Below are 23,231 nucleotides of genomic sequence, written 5' to 3'. Positions count from 1 at the left end.
CAGTGACCGTCTCCTACAGTTTTTTTTATGAATTTCGTTTGCAACCGCACATTTCTGCGAGCGTTGTTTTAAGCTGCTATCTACGGGCGATACAACATGACGCTCAGAATATAAAACACAAATTCTTAGATTACATCATTTTCAGCAGTTACATTGCTTAGAAATCTGTACATGGACAGAAAAATAAACCGAAATTTCAAGTCTATTGAAACTCAGTATGTTATGCATTGTTCTTTTAAATGGTTTCACATACATAAGCTGCATACTCCAAATAATGTTTTCCTGGCAAAGTTTCTCCACAAGTTCACGCGTGCACAAAACCGTGTTTTCATACAGATCAATGATAAACATAGCATCGACATGTATATATGTGGTCATTCTATATGTGTTTTATGTATGGCGTTATGTCTAAGAGTAATACTTCCAGAGAACATTCTTAGGTTAGTGTTGTCAAGATATGTGAAAACAAACTTAAAAACAATGCTTGATACACTGAGTTTGAATTTATTTTCGTAAAAATGCCCTTTCTGTAAAAGTATCGAACATATAGGGGACATCGACTGTTAAAATACAGTGCCAATTGAATTATTGGTATCAACAAATTGTGTAATGTACCTAGGCTTGGTGCTCAAAGAATTTTCACAACGAAGTATAATGAAAATGATATAGTGCTTGAACGTACTTAACGATAAACTTATACATACTGTTACATTACATTTCATATTGACAGACTCGTGTCTCAAATCTTTAGTACCTGGAAGAAATAAGTGTGAACTCATTGTTTTCTTATCTAAAACGCGCATTGTTTGTTATCTGACATGTTTGTTTTTCCCTACAGTACTACAGAAAGATTGTTGTTGTTTCGAAAATTCTTGCTTTTTTTCAGATGAAGATAATGTTAGTGTGGAAAATTCATTTCAAATTAGTTTTATGTTGAAATATTATAAGGCAGAAAACGTTAATTGACACGAGCGTGTCTGAGTTATCGAGTATATTTTTCTGACTATGTCGTTGTATGTTCATTTCGCTTCCTCTGCATGAAAGCAAGTGAGTGGAACGTATTTCATTGAAGATAAAGTGCAAAAGAATGTCAATAATTAAGAGACATCAGGAATATTGGAAAACACTGGTACTGTAATGGATAGCCATATAAAGCGCATAAACTTTAAGAGAAAAGTGCTTTTGTGAGTAACACATATTTTGATAATAGCGATCCATGGACTAAACACGAAATCGGATTGCGACAGATTGTAATAGACATACGGACGCGTCTTTATCTTATATATGTAACTTTCGCCAGGTATTGCGCAATTCCAACGCTGAATTAAAACGATATGGGCCACCATTAAATGCTTTAAATACACAGGCGCTTAGATGACATTTGGTATTGTGAAATATTCATCACGTCGTTGAAATCAGACAGACAGTCTGAGTGTGTGTTTTTTTATTTTATTTGTGGTGTTTATACATTTATGACTCTGTGAGACGATTGTCTTTCAAGGTTAGATCGCCCTCGTACTGCATTATCTGTGACAAATAGTTGTCAATAATTCCGACCACTTTGCCATCACAGATTTGTTTTGATTTTACGGTAACGTTGAACTTGCAGCTCTTAGCCAACTGAGGTTGATCTTTTGTTTGATACGATTATGTGTAATACATTAATTATTTTATCGTCATCAAATACATACTTATTTTTTGGGGGGGATTTTGACGTATTCATGGTTGGTGTAATGTTTTTTTTACTTTAGCATTTCATTTTCCTAAATTTATTCAAGTTTCAGTTGCTTTTGATTAATGTTAGCATTGTGCATGAACGCCATTGTGTTCGAAAAAAGTATGTACATGTATATATCTGTGAACCCTTTGAAAGCTTCTCTTGAATAGCTAGCTGCAACTTTCATTTGTACAAATGCACATTTACCATTTATATATAAATAATATTTATGTGCTACCAACCGAACGCACCTCTAAGATTCTTTGTTTGTTCTTTATTGATCATGCCACTCCTAATTTGCAAAACGTTCAGTTGTACGTGTTGTGCTGTTACATTATTTAATATTGTTCAATAAATACTGTTCTGTGTAAATTGTCATGTAGATAGTTTATCTTTTGCATATAGCTTATAGGTTATAGCAATATAATATGCTTGCATTGGTCCATGCACATCTCATTGCCATTGCAAAACGCTCTTTGCTCAGGCTCATGCCATTATTAAGTAAAACGTCTTATTCATATCTGATATACAACACGTATGTGTTAAACATTGCTATTTCTACTATCCTCAGAAGTTGCGTACTGACAAATGCTTGATTGGTCTCATTGACGACGTCTCTTTCGATATAATGGCACTTATTAGTCTTATTCATCTTAGGACGCTCTTTGGTAGTGTAATAGTATTGACCATTGTTGCTTGATAGCATAATCCCATACTCTGCATTGGCATATACAACACGCAATGGTATAGTAAAATGTCATTCTTTTATTGAGCTCTCGTTGTAATTTATAAAAGCTCATACTTAGCGTTATGGAATTGGTCCATAAAACTATCATTGGTATTTTATATCGCTCCTTTTTAGTGCCGTAGCATATTTTTATTAAAATTAAAATTGAATCTTAAACGTTACTTGTTAGCATTATTTCTTTAATCAATCAAACCTTAACATATCTCACAACGCTCCATGGCAGGGATTTGTCTAGTTTCATCTATTGCATTAAACTATTATTTGCGATTATGCTGACAAACATTCAGATTGTATTGATTACCCACTGCATCATGATGATATCTTTCTATTTTTAACCGTTTTATTACTCTGGATAATAATAAAATTTAATATATTTGTTTAAACTTGCACAGAAAACGAATTTTTGAAATTCGCAGTTTTGCTTTGCTGTTTCTGGATTGTTTTTGAAAATTGTTACAGAATGCAAGTAACCGAATATTTATAATACATCATAATTTAGTTTGTTCATACATATTATAAACTGTTTTTACATTTAACAGCAGCTAACTAATTATAAACCCTACAATATCACTGCTTTTTAACACTAACCAGATAATGTGTCTCGTTTATACCCATGTGAATCATATTTGCCATTGTATTCTCTAGAATTCAGGCAAATATAAAATGTAAATGCATTAAACACATCTACGTTGCAAACATATAAAACATCGCGCTTGATGTCCATGTATTTATACGCAATATATGTACATCAATCCTTAATTTTATATTATAAGGCGAGCTACATTTTTCTTTTCGAGAGTTAAAGACACAACTTATCGAGTCTGCAAGCCAGATTGATCAAACCATTGAAAATGCACACGAAAACCCGAAAAGCACTTAAGTACGCAGGTTTACGGAGTTTTGGTCCGGAATAGTTAAGGTAAAAGAGACACAGTTTTAGTGTCAGTCGTAAAGACCGCTTGACATTGGGCTAGCTTTGGCGGCTTTTAATGGCTATACGGTTATTATGTTGACTTCGGATCGATATGTACGAAGTTCCCCTAGTTAATGTTTGGTGTTCCCTATCCATTTTATACTGTTGAATACCATAATCAGTGTTTCCCTTCACATGCAATCAATTGAATAATTATGTTGTCTAAAACGTATTCTGTTCACTCATAGCTTGTTCGATTATAACTATTTGTATATGTGTATATTGCTATGACTTGCGTTTTATTTGTTCTGTTAAAATCCATAACCTTTCTACGGGAAATAAATACCAACATATTTTCGGTTCGATGTAGTTCGAGTTTTGTCCCATTTAACAAACACGCTACTTGTGTACATAAAGCAAATATCATAAAGGTGAATTCGTTACAAGGGACTATGACGAAATAGCTAAGATCAACTTACTTATTCATTGAGTTTAAATGAAATGACTATGTGCATTGTAAACGCCATTAAAACCCTATCCTTCTGTGTTACATCATTTTGTAAGAATTCTTCAAACTATGGATTTGAGTATCAAAAAAATTATTATTATTCGCATTCACACGCTTGAAATAACCCCTTGCTTAAAATATAAGCTAAATTTTGTGAGATTGTAGGTGGTAAACAATATAACCGATTTGCAACTTCAATGTTGACAGGTCATATAGCTGATTAGAGATATTATCATTGTATGCTTGAGAAAGGAGGGGGCTTTGCAGTAAACGTTATGTTTGCGAGTTTTTACTTTAACTTTCAATATACAGTCGAACTCCGATGGCTCGAACTGACGTAAATACCTCGAGCCTCGGAAAATTGGAGCAAAGCAGGAATGATTAAGTGTCGTTTTCAGAAATCGGTCCTTAACATTCAGTTCGAGCCACCAGGAATTCGAGCCAACGGGGTTCGACTGTACTGTCATTTAAAATAATCAAATACAAAGATGCTTAAGAGCAACTGACATCATTGCATTAGCAGATATATTTCATGATACATGTGCCAGATATTGTTAATAGTACATAATCATAATATTTACGTGTTCGGATTGAAACAAAAGTAAATCATTGTAAACAAAGTAAACAGAAATATTACTCATGTTCAGAATAAAAACCCGCCAGTATTATCCAGTAAGGTAAGACAGGGCGGTTCTATTATAATACTTTTCAAGGTGTGTGTTTCCATGCAGTAATAGTAGAAGTGTAACGCCTGTCTCATTTACGTAGCGTGTCGCCCTTTGCATGGCTACAAAAGGTCGAGATTCTTGCCCTCACACTATTGTTACCATGTTACCACTCACGTGTACCTTTGAGTACGCATTTGTGAAACATAACTTGTGAGGACAGGAACATTGATATAGCAGCTAATTTTAAAGATAAAACAACTTGATTTACTACGTAGATAAAATGTTCAAGATAAAGCAACTTGATTTGCTACGTAGATATAATCTTAAAGATCAAACATCTCTTTTCACTACGCAGTTTTTAGATAGGCTCACAGTATTTATTAATACACAACTTATAAACTTTTGTGGCGATTTTTAGATGTTGGTCTTTAGACACGGACAAATTATTAAACATTCCGACATACAGGTATATTGTCGATACTATTTCTGCCTAACCATGAGTTAAGACATAAACGGTCGTCTTAACAATTCAGAAACGCATTGAGCCAACCCCTTCAAACATTGTAGTATTTGCAAAAGCTGTAAACAACTACAATTATCTTCCTTTTTCATTTATTGGGGATTTCCCGTTTCAGGTATACGGAAAGTCATTGACAATTTGGTGGAGTTGGCTTCCACTCAAATTGCCTACATTCATACTCAAGCTGTAAACCCCTTTCTTAAACTTTTGAAAACAAACAACCAATGACAATAACATAACTGCACTGCAAATAAGTAAACCAACTGCTTAAAAGCACGCAAGCAAAAACCTTGTACCTTGATACATGTATATAGATAAAATGTAATGTGCCAACTTTAAATTGCCAAAATGTATACTTATATATTCTTATACATTTGATATAACATTTAACAATGGTTGAAAGAATAAGAACATAATGTCATACATTCGATACATAAGATCTCCATGCACATGTTTATGTTATAATGTTATATTAATGCATATTACAATTTATCTGAAAATCCATCAACATGTCATTTAAGATGACTTCATGTTTCACCTCTCTAAACTCTTAAGTTTTCAACACAAAGAAATAAACAAAATATTACGAATTGACACTAATTTACGTAACTATGACGAAATGAAAATATACATGGTAACGCGCAACAAAGAATTCAGGAACTATGCACTCTAAAGAAATAACTTGCTCTTATTAGACCACAAAACGTAAAAGACATGTATTTTATACTTGCCAATGGCAGTAGATAGACTTACATATACAAATACATAATCGATATATGGTTCAATAGAAATAGCTTAGAAGAAACATGCTTTATCATATCTTTTGATAAAGAGCTTTATCATGTCAAACAAGTACCCGAAAGATAACCTCTTTCTTTCAATGAAAAGGTATTCAAACAGTAACCTACCGAATATAACCCTAGATTAGTGATTGCCCTATATTGTCAGCCACCCAAAGTCGCTAGATTTTTAAAAGGTTTAATTTCTTATTTGTGAATAATCGTTACTTATTACTAAAGACAACTCTGAATAAAAGTACCAAGGCATGCATTGGTAAAATTGGCTCAAATTTGTTGCTGATGGAGTACTAGTGTTTAATAAATTACCATTTATACCCAAACCAAACGTATCATTCTGTCGTAGTAGTATTTATACATGTACTAACATCTTTTTTGAAAGGCAATATTAACACTTGTAGCGAGTATGTTCTGTATGAAAGTATCAGGCAATCAAACTTGTTCGTCTGTACAAACTGACTGCGGCTTATTTAAGAAATTTGGCATAGGTTGATAGATATGAAATTATCTTGTTCAAACATAAAGAGATTGGCTTGCTTGAAACTCGATAAATACGTTATTGAGGACATTACAAATGTTAAACACAGACCTATTTAAACTAAGTGAAACATGCAAACATGGATAATATTAAAATTCGAAGATGAAAATCGTTAATTAATTGCAGTAAACTTCCCTAAAAGGTAATGGGATAGTTGGAAAGTCAAGAACATGTAAGTGTTAACATATTACTTTTTTGAAGTAAAATTGAAATTTCGAAAGTATTTGAAAAGACTGAATCTATAATTATGAATTGTCTATACAAATGTGGGTCAATGACTGATTTGTTATCGTCACAAACCCAAACAATAGTTAAGCATAATGAACATGAACCTCAACGTTCCAAAGGTAGCATAGCCCACCACTGGATATATCTCATATGTCCATGGTCAAACTTAATTTGATTTAGCCTACAATAGCGTGTGAAGTTAAATCATACAGTGAGCATCCATTGTCTGTTGTCACTTTGATCACGGTAGCAGCCGCCAGTTACTGCTGGTGTGAATGAAAGCACCAAGGATAAACATTTGCACAACATTGTAGTGGTCGTCTGTATTAAAATACCAGGTGATAAATCGTACATACCATGGTAGTGGTCGTCTGTTTGGAAGTACTATGTGACATATTGAAAATGCAATGGAAGTGGTCGTCTGTATGAAAAAGAACACACAACCGTTACATTTTACATATCATGGTAGAGGTCGTCCTTATGAAATTTAAAATGGTAATATTTCTCCCAACATGGTAGTGGTTGTCGGAGTAAATATGTACTATTCAAACACTGGATTGACTCTGGATTTATGTTTCTAAAAGTACAAAGGGTAACATTTTTCATACCATGGTAGAGGTTTTCTGTATAAAAGTATTAAGGGTACTAACATTTTACATATCATGGCAGAGGTTGTCTGTATAAAAGTACAAAGGGTAATATTTTGCATACCATTGTAGAGGTTGTCTGTATAAAAGTCCAAAGGGTAACATTTTACAGACCATGGTAGACGTTGTCTGTTTAAAAGTACCAAGGGTAACATTTTATATACCATGGTAGAGGTTGTATGTATATAGACAACAGGTACGGCCTTTTACATACCATAGTTGTTGTTGCCTGTCACATAGCATGGAGGTACACGTCTGTATGAAAGTACCAGGTGAACATTTTACATCCCATGGTAGTAGTGGTAGTGTTCGTTTGTATGAAAGAGCCAAGTATGACATTTTACATACCATGGAAGTGGTCGTCCGTATTCAAATACCGGGGTAAATTATTTCATTCCAAGTGTACATTAAAAAACGCTCGTATGTAGCTTTAGATATGCTGGTTGGAGGTAGAAACTAAGATATTAAATATTACCCTTTTCATTTAAATTGTTTCAATGCATGAATTGCACTGCTGTCAATGTGTCAGCTCTTTATGCCCAGAATACTCTTTAATAGGCAGATCAGATGTGCTTTTAGTATTTTGTATTTGATATGTATAACTGTTTGATATTATATCAGATGATGCACTACCTGATTTCTTTTTGTACCTGAAACGACTTATTTTGAGCTAGTGTATCGAGGTACAACGTCCCTAAAATTGTCTAAAATATAATGTCAATAATAAAATATCGATTGCTCTCGCCAAATATTCTAAATTTAGTCATTGCGTTCAAGGATATCAATTTTTAAATCCACGTACCACGTTCACATTCTAATAGCTTCCGTTTCGTCATAACGGCGCACTTCGTTAAATTCTGGAACCGCCCCGCCATTTACTTATTTAGAAAATCCATCAAAACTACTAATATTCATCAATTGATTTCTTCGGAGTTTTAATCCTCGTTGCAAATATTGTCTAATTAATATTGATGTATCCATTCAACCATTTAGAAATTTTTTTATTGTAATTACCTACATGTAAAACGCAATTTCAAAAGTAACAAGTTGGTGTATATGCGTGGACTATGTCTCAGCGTCCCTCGCTGTCCTTAGTGTCAAGTCATGTCTCAGTGATCTTATTGTGTGTACCAAGTTTCGTTGTACCGAGTGCAGGTATATTGTCTCCTTGTACTGAGTTGTTGAACCAAGTCTCGTTGTCCCGAGTGCGGGTTTCCTGTATCTTTGTACTGTGTGGTTGTAACAAGTCTTGTTGTCATAAGTGTGGGTTTCCTGTATGTTTGTACGGTGTGGTTGTACCAAGTCTCGTTGTCACAAGTGTGGGTTTCCTGTATCGTTGTACTGTTTGGTTGTAACAAGTCTCGTTGTCATAAGTGTGGGTTTCCTGTCTCCTTGTACTGTGTGGCTGAACCAAGTCTCGTTGTCACCAGTGCGGGTTTCCTGTATCCTTGTACTGAGTTGTTGTACAAAGTCTCATTGTCCCGAGTGCGGGTTTCCTGTATCTTTGAACTAAATTGTTGTACAAATCTCGTTGTCACAAGTCCGGGTTTCCTGTATCTTTGTACTGTGTGGTTGTACCAAGTCTCGTTGTCACAAGTGTAGGTATCCTGTATCTCTGTACTGAGTGTGTGTACAAATCTCGTTGTCACAAGTGTGGGCTTCCTGTATCTTTGTACTGTGTGGTTGTACCAAGTCTCGTTGTCACAAGTGTGGGTTTCCTTTCTCTTTGTAATGTGTGGTTTTACCAAGTCTCGTTGTTACAGGTGTAGGTATCCTGTATCTTTGTACTGAGTGGGTGTACCAAATCTCGTTGTCACAAGTGTGGGTTTCTTATCTCTTTGTACTGTGTGGTTGTACCAAGTCTCGTTATCACAAGTGTGGGTTTCCTGTCTCCTTCTACTGAGTTGTTGTACCAAGTCTCGTTATCACAAGTGCGGGTATCCTGTCTCCTTGTACTGAGTTGTTGTACCAAGTCTCGTTGTCCCAAGTGTGGGTTTCCTGTATCTTTGTACTGTGTGGTTGTACCAAATCCCGTTGTCATAAGTGTGGGTTTCCTGTCTCCTTGTACTGTGTGGTTGTACAAAGTCTCGTTGTCACAAGTGTGGGTTTCCTGTTTCCTTGTACCGTGTGGTTGTACCAAGTCTCGTTGTTCCGAGTGGTGCGGGTATCCTGTCTCTTTACAATGAGTGGCTGAACCAAGTCTTGTTGTGACAAGTGCGGTTATCTTTGTCCGTATAGTGTGTACCAACTGTCGTTGTTCATAGTGCGGGTATACTGCCTTTTTGTACTGAGTGAATGTATTAAGTATCGCTGTAAAAAGTGTGGGTATCCTGTCTCCTTGTACTGATTGTGTGTATTAAGTGTCGTTGTCCCTAGTGCGGTTATCCTGTCTCCTTGTCAGTATTGTGAGTAAAACGTTTCTTTGTCCCAAGTGCGAATACCCAGTCTCCTTTTACTGGGTAGATGCACCATCATCATCATTTCTGTCGAATTGACCGTATTGTGTGTACCAAGTCACATTGTCCCTAGTGCGGATATAATGTCTCCTTGTTTTTAGTGGGTGTGCTTTTCTATAGTGCGGATAGCCTGTCTCTTTGTTCGTATTTTATGTACTAAGTCACGTTTTCTCAAGAGCGGGAATCCTGTCTCGTTGTAATGAGTGGCTGCACTAAGTATCATTGTCCCAAGTGCGGTTATCCGGTCTCCTTATCCGTATTGTGTACCAAGTCTCGTTGTCTCAAGTGCGAGTATCCTTTTACCTTGTACTGAGTGGGTGAACCAATTCTCGTTGTCCAAATTGCGGGTGTCCTGTATCCCTTTTCTGAGTGTGTACCAAGTCACGTTGTCTAAAGTACGGGTATCCTGTTTCCTTGTCCTGAGAGTAGGTGTGCCAAGTCTCGTTGTCCCAAGTACGGTTACCCTGTTTCCTTATACTGAGTGGGTGTGCAAAGTTTCGTTGTTCCAAGTGCTGGTACTGAATATCCCTGTACTTGCGGGTGTATTGATCGTGGTTGTCCCTAGTGCGGGCCTACTGTATCCTTGTCCGTATTGAGGGTATCAAGTCTCGTTGTCCCAAATGTGGGTATCCTGTGCCTTGTCCGTATTGTGTGTATCATGTCTCGTTGTTCTTAGTGCGGGCATACTGTATCCTTGTCCGTATTGAGTGTATCAAGTTCGTTGTCCCAAGTGTCGGTAACCTGTCACCTTGTCTCTATTGTGTAAATCAAGTCTCTTTGTCCAAGTGTGGGTATCCTGTCTCCATGTCCGTGTTGTGTGTATCAAGTCTGGTTGTTCCGAGTGGGGGCATCTTGTCTCCTTGTCCGTATTGTGTGTAACAAGTCGCATTGTTCCGAGTGCATGCATCCTATATCCTTGTCCGTATTGTGCGTTTCAATCCTCGTTGTCATGAGCGTGGGTATCCTGTCCCTTTGTCCAAAGTGGGTGTATTAAGTCTCAATGTCCCTATTGCGGATATCCTTTCTCCTTGTACTGAGTGGGTGTATTGAGTCTCGTTGTTCCAAGTGCGGGTATTCTATCTCCTTGTACTGAGTGGGTGTATTGAGTCTCGTTGTTCCAAGTGCGGGTATTCTATCTCCTTGTACTGAGTGGGTGTATTAAGTCTCGTTGTTCCAAGTGCGGGTATTCTATCTCCTTGTACTGAGTGGGTGTATTAAGTCTCGTTGTTCCAAGTGCGGGTATTCTATATCCTTGTACTGAGTGGGTGTATTAAGTCTCGTTGTTCCAAGTGCGGGTATTCTATCTCCTTGTACTGAGTGGGTGTATTAAGTCTCGTTGTTCCAAGTGCGGGTATTCTGTCTCCTTGTACTGAGTGGGTGTATTGAGTCTCGTTGTTCCAAGTGCGGGTATTCTATCTCCTTGTACTGAGTGGGTGTATTAAGTCTCGTTGGCCAAAGTGCGGATATCCTTTCTCCTTGTACTGAGTGGGTGTATTGAGTCTCGTTGTTCCAAGTGCGGGTATTCTATCTCCTTGTACTACGTGGGTGTATCAAGTCTCGTTGTCCCAAGTGCGGGTATCCAGTCTCATTATACTGAGTGGGTGTATTAAGTCTCGTTGTTCCAAGTGCGGGTATTCTATCTCCTTGTACTACGTGGGTGTATCAAGTCTCGTTGTCCCAAGTGCGGGTATCCAGTCTCATTATACTGAGTGGGTGTAAAGTATCGTTGGCCAAAGTGCGGGTATCCTGTCTTCTTGTACTGAGTGAGTGTATTTAGTCTCGATGTCCCTAGTGCGGGTATCCTGTCTCCTTGTACTACGTGGGTGTTTCAAGTCTCGTTGTCCCAAGTGCAGGTTATTCTGTCTCCTTGTACTGAGGTGTATTAAGTCTCGTTGTCCCAAGTGCGGGTTATTCTGTCTCCTTGTACTGAGTGGGTGTATTAAGTCTCGTTGTCCCAAGTGCGGGTGATTCTGTCTCCTTGTACTGAGTGGGTGTATTAAGTCTCGTTGTCCCAAGTGCGGGTTATTCTGTCTCCTTGTATTGAGTGGGTGTATTAAGTCTCGTTGTCCCAAGTGCGGGTTATTCTGTCTCCTTGTACTGAGTGGGTGTATTAAGTCTCGTTGTCCCAAGTGCGGGTTATTCTGTCTCCTTGTACTGAGTGGGTGTATTAAGTCTCGTTGTCCCAAGTGCGGGTGATTCTGTCTCCTTGTACTGAGTGGGTGTATTGAATCTCGTTTTCCAAAGTGCGGGTGATTCTGTCTCCTTGTACTGAGTGGGTGTATTAAGTCTCGTTGTCCCAAGTGCGGGTTATTTTGTCTCCTTGTACTGAGTTGGTGTATTAAGTATCGTTGTCCCAAGTGCTGGTATCCTGTCTCTTTGTACTGAGTGGGTGTATTAAGTCTTGTTTTTCCAAAGTGCGGGTATCCTGTCTCTTTGTACTGAGTGGCTGTATTAAGTTTTGTTGTCCCTAGTGTGGGTATCCTGTCTCCTTGTACTGAGTGGGTGTATTACGTTTTGTTGTCTTTATTGCGGGTATCCTTTTCATTGTACTGAGTGGTTGTATTAAGTTGCGTTGTCCCAAGTGCTGGTATCCTGTCTTTTTGTACTTGGTGGGTGTACTAAACATTAACGAGTTTGCAAATACTATGATATAGAAAATCTAATATATTGACTTATAAATACTGTGGAAAAACCTCCCGGTACTAAACGTATCAACATCCGTACATGTCGATTTGGTCCGATGTTCGTCACGATTCGTTAAGGCAAGTTACCCGATGTTACTCAAGTTGTATTACATGGATTATACATTAAACTATAAAAGCTTTTCCTTAGTTGTTATCAGCGAAATTCCCAGACCTTGTGGTTTAATTAAATTGAAATCTAAGTAGTTGAAATGTCCTGATAGTGTTAAAACTTAGACAGATCCTAGTTGGCCGTGCTCCTGAAGTTAATAGCTTTACAAATACTTTTCAATAAGTCGAAATGCTCTAATAAAACATGATATATTGTGTAAAATCAATATAATCCCCTAAGTTTTGTTAAAGAAATCTAAACCACGAGCATATACTGTATGACATCTTGGATACTTAATTCAACATTTTGACGATTCTTGCAGAAGTTTCTACATCTGTTTTATAGGTCGATATAACGTAAAGCGCTTAATCTAAAAAGGTTGGCCTTACAAATATATTTATCCGGTCAAAAAAAAAGGTGCCGTGTAAGTTTTAGTTTATTAGAAAAGTTGACCACGTGATGTTTATTTATAGTCAGTTGGTCATGTAACAAACCGCGAACATGGACTTATTTCCTAATCTGAAATGTCAGAGGAAAGGCACAAACATGCTTAAAAAATCTAATCAATAGTCCAACAACAAACGACCTGAACAATCACTCGCCAAGAAATTACCTTCAAACTACATGATAATGACACTGGCAAAGAAAAACGGCCAGAAAATCTACAAGTGAACTTACCCCATCCGCAAATGCTGAAAATGTGCTTCATTCAACGATAATTAATTGCATTTCTGTGGTGAGTGACAAAATTTAAGTTACAACAGAAATGAATTTTTTCTTTGCCGGTGTAGTACTGAACATCCCAAAGTTTATTCTTTATCAACATGAATTAAATCCATTGAACACGTGGCGATTGTTTGTAAGCGATCATGATCTCGAACTGTGTAGTTTGCGACTTGCGGAATAATTGTGACCTGATGAGATTATGATTGATAACTGATCCACGTTTTAAAGCTTTTATATTTTGAATTGATATTGACATATTCAAATGAAATTACTTAGACTATAAACGTATTGTATAAAATTTAACAGTTTTGAGAACTTTTTGGGGTCACATTTTAACACGGGTACCTTGTTTGCCGATGTCAACAAGGAAAACACAGTTTATAATTTTAAGGAACTTGATCGTGTCTTATTAAACAGATTAACAGAATAAATATAATACAGGGTTCGTGCCGTGGATGGAGAATGTTTATTTGGCTTGGCTGCGGAATTTATCGGGTGATCCTGTTCCTCCGCCTTACCAAATAAACTTCCTCCAACCAAGGCACTATCCTTATATTTTCTTTTTATTTTAAATAGAATCACACCATTTCTTTACACACATATCCAATATATTTCACCTATAGTATGTCAATTGAGACAGTGAAGGACAGTGTAGGTTAAATAAAGCAGGCACCTTTGCCCACTTCACTGTCCGATGCCAATTCATTGAGATAGTGCCAGGCATTGTATGTCACAAGACAGAGCCTGTTGACCACTGTCCTGTCAATAGACAACTGGTTGAGACAATGGCAAGCTGTCAACTCGTTGGGATAGTGGAGGGCTTTAAACTGGTTTATCTCATAGGACAAACGTCACAGGACAGGGCCTGCTCATCACTTTCGTGTCGAAGGTTAGCTGGTTAAGACAGCGGTGGGCTGTGAAGGACCAAGGACAGTGTCCGCTGACCAATACACTGTCCACGGCCAACTTGTTGAGAGAGTCGCGGACAGTTTAAGTCAGAAAGATCTGTCCGAGGTTATCAGGTTGAGAAAGTGGCGAGATGTGTACGTCACACGACAGACAACGCTGTGACCAGCCTTGTCAAATGCTATCTGGTTCAGGCAGTGCATCTCATAGGACATACTCCACAGTACAGGGTCTGCTAATCATTTCCGTGTCGAAGGTCAGCTGTTTGAGACAGCGGTGGGCTGTGAAGGTCACAAAACGGGTCTTGCTGACCACTTCCCTGTCCAAGACCAACTGGTTGAGACAGTGGATTAAAGCTTAAGTAACAAGATATGCCCTTTTGACTACTGCCCTGTCCGAGGTTATCTGGTTGAGATAGTTGCGGCAGTGTACGTGAAAAGACCGGTACTGCTTACCGCTGACGTGTGCGAAGTTATGTGGTTGAGACAGATGTAGGTGGTGTATTCCAAATACAGGCCCTGTTGACCACTGCCCTGTCCGAAGTCATCTTCTTGATTCGATTGCGAATAGTGCATATCGCAGTACAAGCTCCACTGACCATTGCCCTGGCAGACGCCTGAAATTTGCAATGTGATTTTCCTCACATGGTACAGGTTATGCCCATACAAGCTTGAATTATTCATAGTGCCATTTTCGTTTACCGTTTTAAGATAAGTTGTCAAAGAACACGCTTACGGATGAGTCAACGCATACGTACACAGACATTGACCACCCAAATGCAGAACGCTGGGATCATTTACAATGGAAAATCGCCGCGTTTTCGTTACAGTTGTAGATAAAATAAAATTGAGTCACATGTACGTTTATATTTGAGGCAATGGCAATACAATCAAATCTTAATACAATACCTATTGAACACTGATGACAACTGTTCGAGGGTATGTCCAATAGATCTTCTTCATTTAACCCATTGAACTGGTGTGCTCTGTGCAGTTTTAGGTCACTTACTAAGAAAAACGTTTATTTCTCAGTAACAATATAAATACCAATACTTTAGATCAAGAAAAATTTAAAAGCTTATTCACAAGAATAAAATAGTACTAGCTCGTCTGTTTTTCAAACAGGATATTGAGTTATTGGCATAGCCTTGATGTTGTGGTTTATCGCGTTATTCTTGCCGTCTCTGTGGAAACACCTTAATCTTGATCATAACTAAAAAAAACGGTTAAAATATTGAAATGAAATCTAGTACGCATGATGTGTGGGTCTCAAGCAAAACCCGAAATAATTAACGAGTTATTACTCTTGTCACTTCAGGCGTTAATTGCATTTGTCATGTCTTGGACTTGAATCGCGACGCCTTTCATATTCGGATTCTAGACATCCAATTTTGGTAAAGTGATAGCTGGGGCAGCGATTGAGCGAGCTTGGCATCCCAGCATAATATTTCGTAGCCCGGGGCACTGGGCAATCACTGAATGACTCTTTAACTATATTTATTGTGTTTAATCATTTCTTTAATAAGAAGTACATGTTGGTGTCAATCTCTGAGAGTCACTTAAATGAGTTGTAATAATTAGACTTACCATTTATTCTAAGCTCACAGGAGCTATAAGGACAGTTAGTTGTCGTCTGGTGTACATCAACAGTGTACTTGTGAGCGTGTAGAAGTTCTATAATGGTAGTTTGATATTAATCTTCCGTCTGGAGTACATCACAATGTGCTTGTGAGCGCGTTGATGTTCTAAAAGGGTAGTTGCATGATGGTCGTCCGTCTGGTATCGTCCGTCTGGTGGCTCAGCAATGAGCTTAACGCATTTAAGCAACCACATTTATAATGCAATCATTCTCAAACTTGGTTTTAAATGATCTTATTCATTTATTTTGCAATATGATATCTACCAAGCTAAAAAATCCAGAACGGATTTAAAGGCCTTGATTTATCAAAATAACAATATCAGTGTACTCTTGCACCTCCAGTTTTCACCTATTCTTTATGAAAAAAGATACGCTTGCTCGTCCCTTTGTATGTGCGTAAGGGGACTCTTATCACTACAAACGTTTTGATGAATGCGAGGTCTGTCTTTGAATTGTGTGACTTTGCGTGTCTCTCGTTTACTTTAAACAGTTTGTATGGTAATGCATTGCACTAGTGAAAAGAATAAGCTTTATTGCTTGTATACCACTTATAAACAGGTTTAAAAAACATTGAAATGCATGATCGTGGTTACATATTTCAGACAGAATGAGAAAGGCTTCGTTACGTACATACACTGTTAAATACATAATATACAAGTAGTAGAACGGTATGAAACTTATTTGCGAGAAAGAAAACGACAGAGGTAGAGAAGTGGACCAAGGAGACAAGCGTGACCACAGAGACTTGAAATTATGATGCAGATTCCAACAGCTGCCCTTGGCTTACTTACAATAGTTGCCTGTAACCTCAGTTGGGTAAAAACAGTCTTGACCATGAAAATACAAAACATACAACTTTTTATGAGCTGCTTATCGCGTCTTGGGACATGATACAACTATGCATCATGATTTATCGACAATACTTTAACACATTGCCAAAGCTGAGAATCCACTAGGGTTATATTAAACGTGATAAGCAGCCGTTAAAAAGGGTGTTTTTATGTTTGAAGAAGGTAAAGTTCATCTTTGCAACTAAATAGGACAAGATGACGTATCTGTATTCTCTTAAATTTGTTAATATAAAAGTATGTTCGTTAAGTTTTGCACAACTGGAATTGTCCCTGTAGTTTACATTGCATTATGTACAATATCTAAGACACGTTCGGATATTTTCCATTATAAGTAATTAAATAGATCTCTGGGTCAACTCATAGAAACCAATAGATTGTATATATTCGTGTTTTTTGACCAACATAAAATTTCCTTAGAATTATTTCTTGCAGAATGTTTTGGTCACGTGGGAATATGGATCATGTCAGATAACATAAAGGTCGTTTATTAAGCTTAATAGTGAAAATCTATATATTTTTTTTCATCACATCCCGTTGATACTTGCGCATGATGATCAGGGGCGGATCCAGAAATTGACTTAGGGTTACAACATTTTGAAATTCGTCACTCCTTCAGGACCAAAATATGAAATGTTTTTTTGTAGTTTGGAGGGAGGTTTTTTTTTTGGGGGGGGGGGAATACCCCAAGTAGTTTTTAACAATATTTAGTACAAAATAGTCATTTTAAAAGTATTTTATTACGTTTCCTCCGACATTAACATACAAAGTAAACTTGGACGATTTTTCCTCTCCCGTGAATCATGCACTCAGTGATGATAGTCCTTGTGCCTCGAGGTCAGATGGAAAATGAAAAAAATTGAAGCAACAAAAGCAACTACATTATAGAAAAATATGTAATTTGACTATTGACTCAGGGCTTTTTGAGTTCATATTGATACATTTGTAGATATGTTTTGTCTTTGCCCAGAACATATTGATACTCCAAAACTTGTATTGTCATTTCTTTCTTGAAGAACTGATGTAACCCAGATGAGTCCAGTATGTCAAAAACCACAGACATCAACCAGCCAGAATCACGCAACTGGCTTAAACAGTGGCGGGCCGTATTCATCACAAGACAGGCCCTTCTGCTCATTGTCAGTGAGGTTGCCGATCAGTTGCATGGGGACCTTGTGAACAGATTACCGGTTCCAGCATGCATCACATGCTCGTCTAAAGATGTACTGAAGAAAAATTCAAGTTGCCGATATCATAACGATTTTCGAGATGAGTTGGTCAAAGAGCATGCTTATGGACAAGCAAGAGGCATAGGTGCACTAACGTTGAAAAACACAAAAGCAGAAAATTGGGCTCATTCAGCTTGGGAGCTCGTCAAGGTGTTCATGCCACCAGGTGGATACGAGAACAAAACCGCAATTGAAGAAACAGATTTCAATGGCATTGCTGGCTTCATCATTAATTGCAAGCGTTTCCAGGGGAAAATCACAGGCAGTATCTGTGAAAAGGTAAGATCTTTGAATTAACAAAAACATGGCATTTGCATACACAAGACTTCAATCTTGGCAGACTGATTGAGGATTCTTCATAGATTAACATGTTTTTCCCTTTAGATCATGTACATGTATTTTACTTTGCCTTTATAAATTCGATTTTGCCTTAATTTATCCTTATATCAATTTCAATTAAGGAATAATTTGCGGGAGTGATGTCATCATTGGGATAAGAACGCAGTTGGGCTGGTTTAAGTGTGTTAAGTCCGAATGACATCAATTCCGCCATTTATTACTTATATTTACACCAATTTTTCATTATTTTATCAAAATTTGTTAATAAAATACTTTATTCATTAAAGAAAAACCTTACAGTAATTCTCACCCATTATGTTAATAGTCCAACTCTACTGTAACCAGAAACAGTTTATCAAATTACGTCACAATAACGCGGGAAAAGAACAATCATTAGCAATCTTTTAAATGTTTAATTAAAACACTTATGACAACATTACATTTAACTAATTACAAATTAACGATATCTAAAATGTTGATTTAAGTTTTACGGGGCCTTCTGACACAAAACAAAGAATAACAAGATAAACAGTTTGCAATTTTCATGTATATATTTTTATGCGATGATTCGCCATTCGAACATATCCGAAGATGTTGCATTCATCGGATGACACTCGTAATTGCCGAGGAATGGAAGTTGAGGTGTAAATATTGAGTAATGATGAATTTTGATATTAGCATTGGTGTGGTCGTCGTTTTCAACGGCGTCATCAGCGTTATCGTTATTCTGCATTAAATGTTACGCTTTGCCATACAAAGTCCAGGATATTCACGATAAATTGTATACAAGTTACACTATTTTCACATGAAGCAATGCCCATTACTCCAAAAACTTTGATAATTGTCAAATAATGCTACTTAAAAGCTTGCAAAAGGCATGTACACGTTTTGCACATGTTGTAAAAACTATTCGAAAAATAATAAAAAACTTTGTTTAAATACTACTTGTGGCAATTTTGCACGCGAAGCACGGCCAATCTGTGTTCAATTGTTTTATAGTAGCAAGCATTGATAGTTTAAGGCAACAGCAGACCAGAGGCGGAACACGCTCCAAGGCTCTAATGTAATTGTTTGAATAATTTGGGTAATCTCCTACCATATTTGAAACAATGCTGATCATTTGTTCCAGCGTCGTTATTGGCCAGACTACAACAGTATTACTTTTCTTCATGACGTGCTCTCAAAAAGTACCTAAACTCAGTCGGGACCTGTCAAATATGTTTTCCAACATTCTGAATAACCGTAATTGAGAAGCGTGTGACTTAACTCGCTTAACAATCCGAAATACATAGTATACGTCGTCATTACAGGCTCGAGAAGTGGTCAACCACATTCGGCACATGCCAGACTCTTCTTCCAGCGCCCTGACCGACCAGGCAACAACCGAATGTATAGATAACCTGTACGCTCTACTGAATGAGACAGGGCTGAAGACTCGGCCAGAGGCGATACAGGCTAGGAAACAATTGGACGAGGTATACCTTACATAGTATGGTTACATTTTAAAACATTAAATGTCTCATGCTATTTAGCGCTTCGTAGCACTTTTTAACGTTTTGAATTGGCTGAATTGGAAATATGACACACATGCACTGGACAGAACCAATTCATATGATTAGAATGTGCTTTTAATACTGATTTATCAGAGATTTTTTAAACATTTCCAAATCAATTTCATACATTTCACTGTTTTCCCGCTCTAACGTGACTGAAACACGATTTCAACGACGTCCTGTTCGAAATGACGTTACGGTCGCATACAATTTGGCGGTCTTTTCTGAACAACTTCAATTAACTGTCAGTTTGTTTAATTTTTAAGCATATTATGAAAAGAAAAAAATATTTATTTCAGTATAGGATGGCAATAAATTCCACCTCGTGGTAATGAAAAGTAAATATTCAGCTCGTGGTTACGCCGCTCGCGATATGGAGCTTTTGTTGCTCACTCGGTCAAATATATTGCGATCTTACCCTGAAACGAACTATTATCCTCTATAAATATGACAATAAGACCTTTACATCGGCCAATATATTAAGAGATAATCAATATGTTGTCATGAAGATTGTTCTACGAATGCATGCATTCATCGTTATGATAATACTTTAATTAGTTAATAAGAAACCGAGCCTTTTCAATCCCGAATTATCAATTGCTGTTTGACAAAAGGCTCACTTGATCCAAAATATAAGGTTAAATTAATTTATTTAAGCTGAAGACAGCTGACCTATCCAAAGATGAAGATACACGCAAGTATATCTGCAAGGAGATGCATGATGGATTCGGACAGAGACTTGCCGACATTGAAATGAAACTTCAAGCAAAAGAAATTGATATAAAAAGCGCTAAGGCAGATCTTCACTCTTACAGCCAAGGCGTATTAGAAGCATTTAAACTTGTTTCTGACGATACCATGCACGATTTATCAAAGACCAAGGACAAAATTCTTCTGTTGATTAAAGACGAGAGAAGACGGATCATGGACCACATAGCTATTAAGGAAAGAAAGGCAACAAAACATATTGAACAATCTACAAGAGATGGGCAAAGAACACTTGACAAAACTGTGACAGAAGGTAAAAGAACGCTTGAAGATCACACAGAGATACTTACTAGGCGTTTGCGTAAAGAAGGGGTCGAAACTCTACCAAAAAAGAAACTTGGTGAGTTTAAATATTTTACAATTCCTGAAGTGTCTAAGCTTACACAAGGATAAGCTATTGTCATATTTTCTAATTACTTACAAACAATTGATACTTGTTATATGTATCTAAACGGTATGTACAATTCAGATATATGCTTCACAAAACCTGTTGTTAAATCTATATTGTTTTATTAAATAAGCAATTGAATCTATATATTTCTAACACACCGGATAGGCACTTCCGGTGAAATTAGCCATACTTTCTATGCATCCCCTTTGTCCGATTATTCACGCGCTACAACGCACCAGCTATTATTTCATTCACTGTATGGTTTATAAAACAACATGATACCATAGAGATGATAAAGATATTGATGTCTAAAACAAAGGAGGAATTGTATTAAAACAAAATATAAGCATTTCGTATTTATCTTATTATCTTGAAAATATTACAATTTCTTTCATGCTTTTCGATGAAATATGGATTTTTAGCAGTAAAATAACAGTGAAAATATCCGTTTGATTTTCCACTGAAAACTTAGGAGTGAAAACATTAACTTTCAGAACTACTTTTAAAATCCATTATTATGCAGTTACTTGCCCTTGATCAAAATTAAACATGTCAGTTTTGAACCAGGAAATGTTGACCAAAATAATGATTTGATAGTACGAAAGGTTGCACAAGTTGAAATAAAGATATATAAAGAAATGCACAACTAACCGCTTTTTAGAAAATATGGTGATCCAGTTTGCAAACGTTTTCTTAAACTTGGAAGCTGAACATTAGCTTTCATACGAGAAAGTTTGCAGACGAAAAAAGTTATCGAGCATAAATTAGATGTTATATCACCGTTTGAATATTTTTTCAACTGTTTGTCGTTATACGGTATACGAACTTCCCGGAAAATTCCTATACCATTTACAGATTAACTGATGATTTTTTACCCCACCCATGTTTGTCAACAACCTAGGGTGATCTGCACTCTTTACCTTAAAAAGATATATCTTCAAGCGAATCAGACTGGGGTCTCTGACAGTGAGGGATGACTGAATACCAACGTATCATGATAAAAACTTTAAAACAAAAAAAACGAATGATTATCCGCAATTATTTTGCCTACACGTTCGACCTTTCAGATTTGCATTCAATATATGGCGGCATATTAATTTGGTCATGTATTCATTCCCTGTTTAATTCAATAGTGCTTTATTCATTTTTTGGAACATATATGCATTAAGAAAATGTCGTTGATTAATGTTCATAAAAATGTTTCCAATAAAAAACGAAAGAAAAATAAACTATAAAAAGAAATATAAGAGAACTTTTTATCCGCGAACTGGAAACAGGAAAATGACAGCCACGTCATCAGCTATAATTTTGTCTGAGAGGCGTCCCACATCGCTTAGAAACACGCTTTCCGAAAAAGGAGGTATTAAAAATAAATCGAAATACTACAAAATAAGCATTAAAGAATAATACGATCATATTTTATTTCAATTGTTATTATCGAAAAGCTTTTCCTATGACACTCGTGAAGTAAAGTACGATCCTACACTGAACTTAACAAATTCTCTCTATTTCACTTCACATTTTCTGTGAAATTTTAAATCGTGAATTTTTTAGGAAAACAATTTTGAAGATCGTCCGAGACCCCACCTGGTTATATTGCAAGCTTTGAGGCCATGAGGATCTTCTTACCTTTTCGAATCCCTGATTCATGGCATCAATGAAAACACATGTTTAAGTGTTACAGGTTTTCTATATTTGTTTCTGTATTTGAATAACCTTAGGGTATGTCAAAACTGAGTCTATCGGAGATCGGGGTGGGGGTAATGTTTGTTCATTTCTATATAAGGTAATAAATTGAGGATGTCAACAAAAGCGAAAAACATACCAAAGTTTAATGAATTTAGAAAGGTCAAAAGGTAAAAATGACCATTTTTAAACGCACGAAACAGCTTAAAATGGGGGGTTTGGTACCAAGGCATAGTATAACATGCGGTATATTTATTTTTGGAAAAGCCGAATTGGTTAATCAAACTGTGTTTATTTGAAATCGTTACAAAAATCAACTAACTGAACATTTTAGTTCCTACTGATCAACATAGTAAATAAGTCATAATACACAATCATAGAAAGGAAGTGACGTCAATGTCATACTTATTATGTTTTTACAGCAAGACTTTGATTACATTATATACACCTTTTTATTATTTCAGAATAAGAATAAATTATGAAAGTATGATTTCTTATTTAAGAGGGGGGGGGGAACTTTTATTAGGGAAAGTATCCGGTTCAAACTAGAAAAAAATATGTTAAGAAACCAATATCTTTTAGTTTTTAAAAGGAAATATTTATAATACCAATTT

General features: G+C 36.7%; 1 protein-coding gene across 2 annotated transcripts in view; it reads left to right on the top strand.

Annotated features, from left to right (window-relative positions):
- Positions 1-6,547: 6,547 nt before the first annotated feature.
- LOC128213721 (uncharacterized protein CXorf38-like) overlaps positions 6,548-23,231 on the top strand; it is a 33,796-nt gene continuing 17,112 nt past the window's right edge. For both annotated transcript variants that reach the window (XM_052919744.1, XM_052919745.1), the window contains exons 1-4: positions 6,548-6,581; positions 17,668-18,159; positions 19,530-19,694; positions 20,430-20,880. In XM_052919744.1, coding sequence (XP_052775704.1) covers positions 17,695-18,159; positions 19,530-19,694; positions 20,430-20,880 — 1,081 coding nt within the window. In that variant the 5' untranslated portion in view covers positions 6,548-6,581; positions 17,668-17,694. The remainder of the gene's footprint in view (positions 6,582-17,667; positions 18,160-19,529; positions 19,695-20,429; positions 20,881-23,231) is intronic.

This window comes from Mya arenaria, chromosome 13 (genome assembly GCF_026914265.1).
Source record: "Mya arenaria isolate MELC-2E11 chromosome 13, ASM2691426v1".
NCBI classification, from domain to species: Eukaryota; Metazoa; Mollusca; class Bivalvia; order Myida; family Myidae; genus Mya; species Mya arenaria.
Note: the sequence above shows the minus strand (reverse complement) of the source record. Positions and strands in the feature narration are given on the sequence as shown.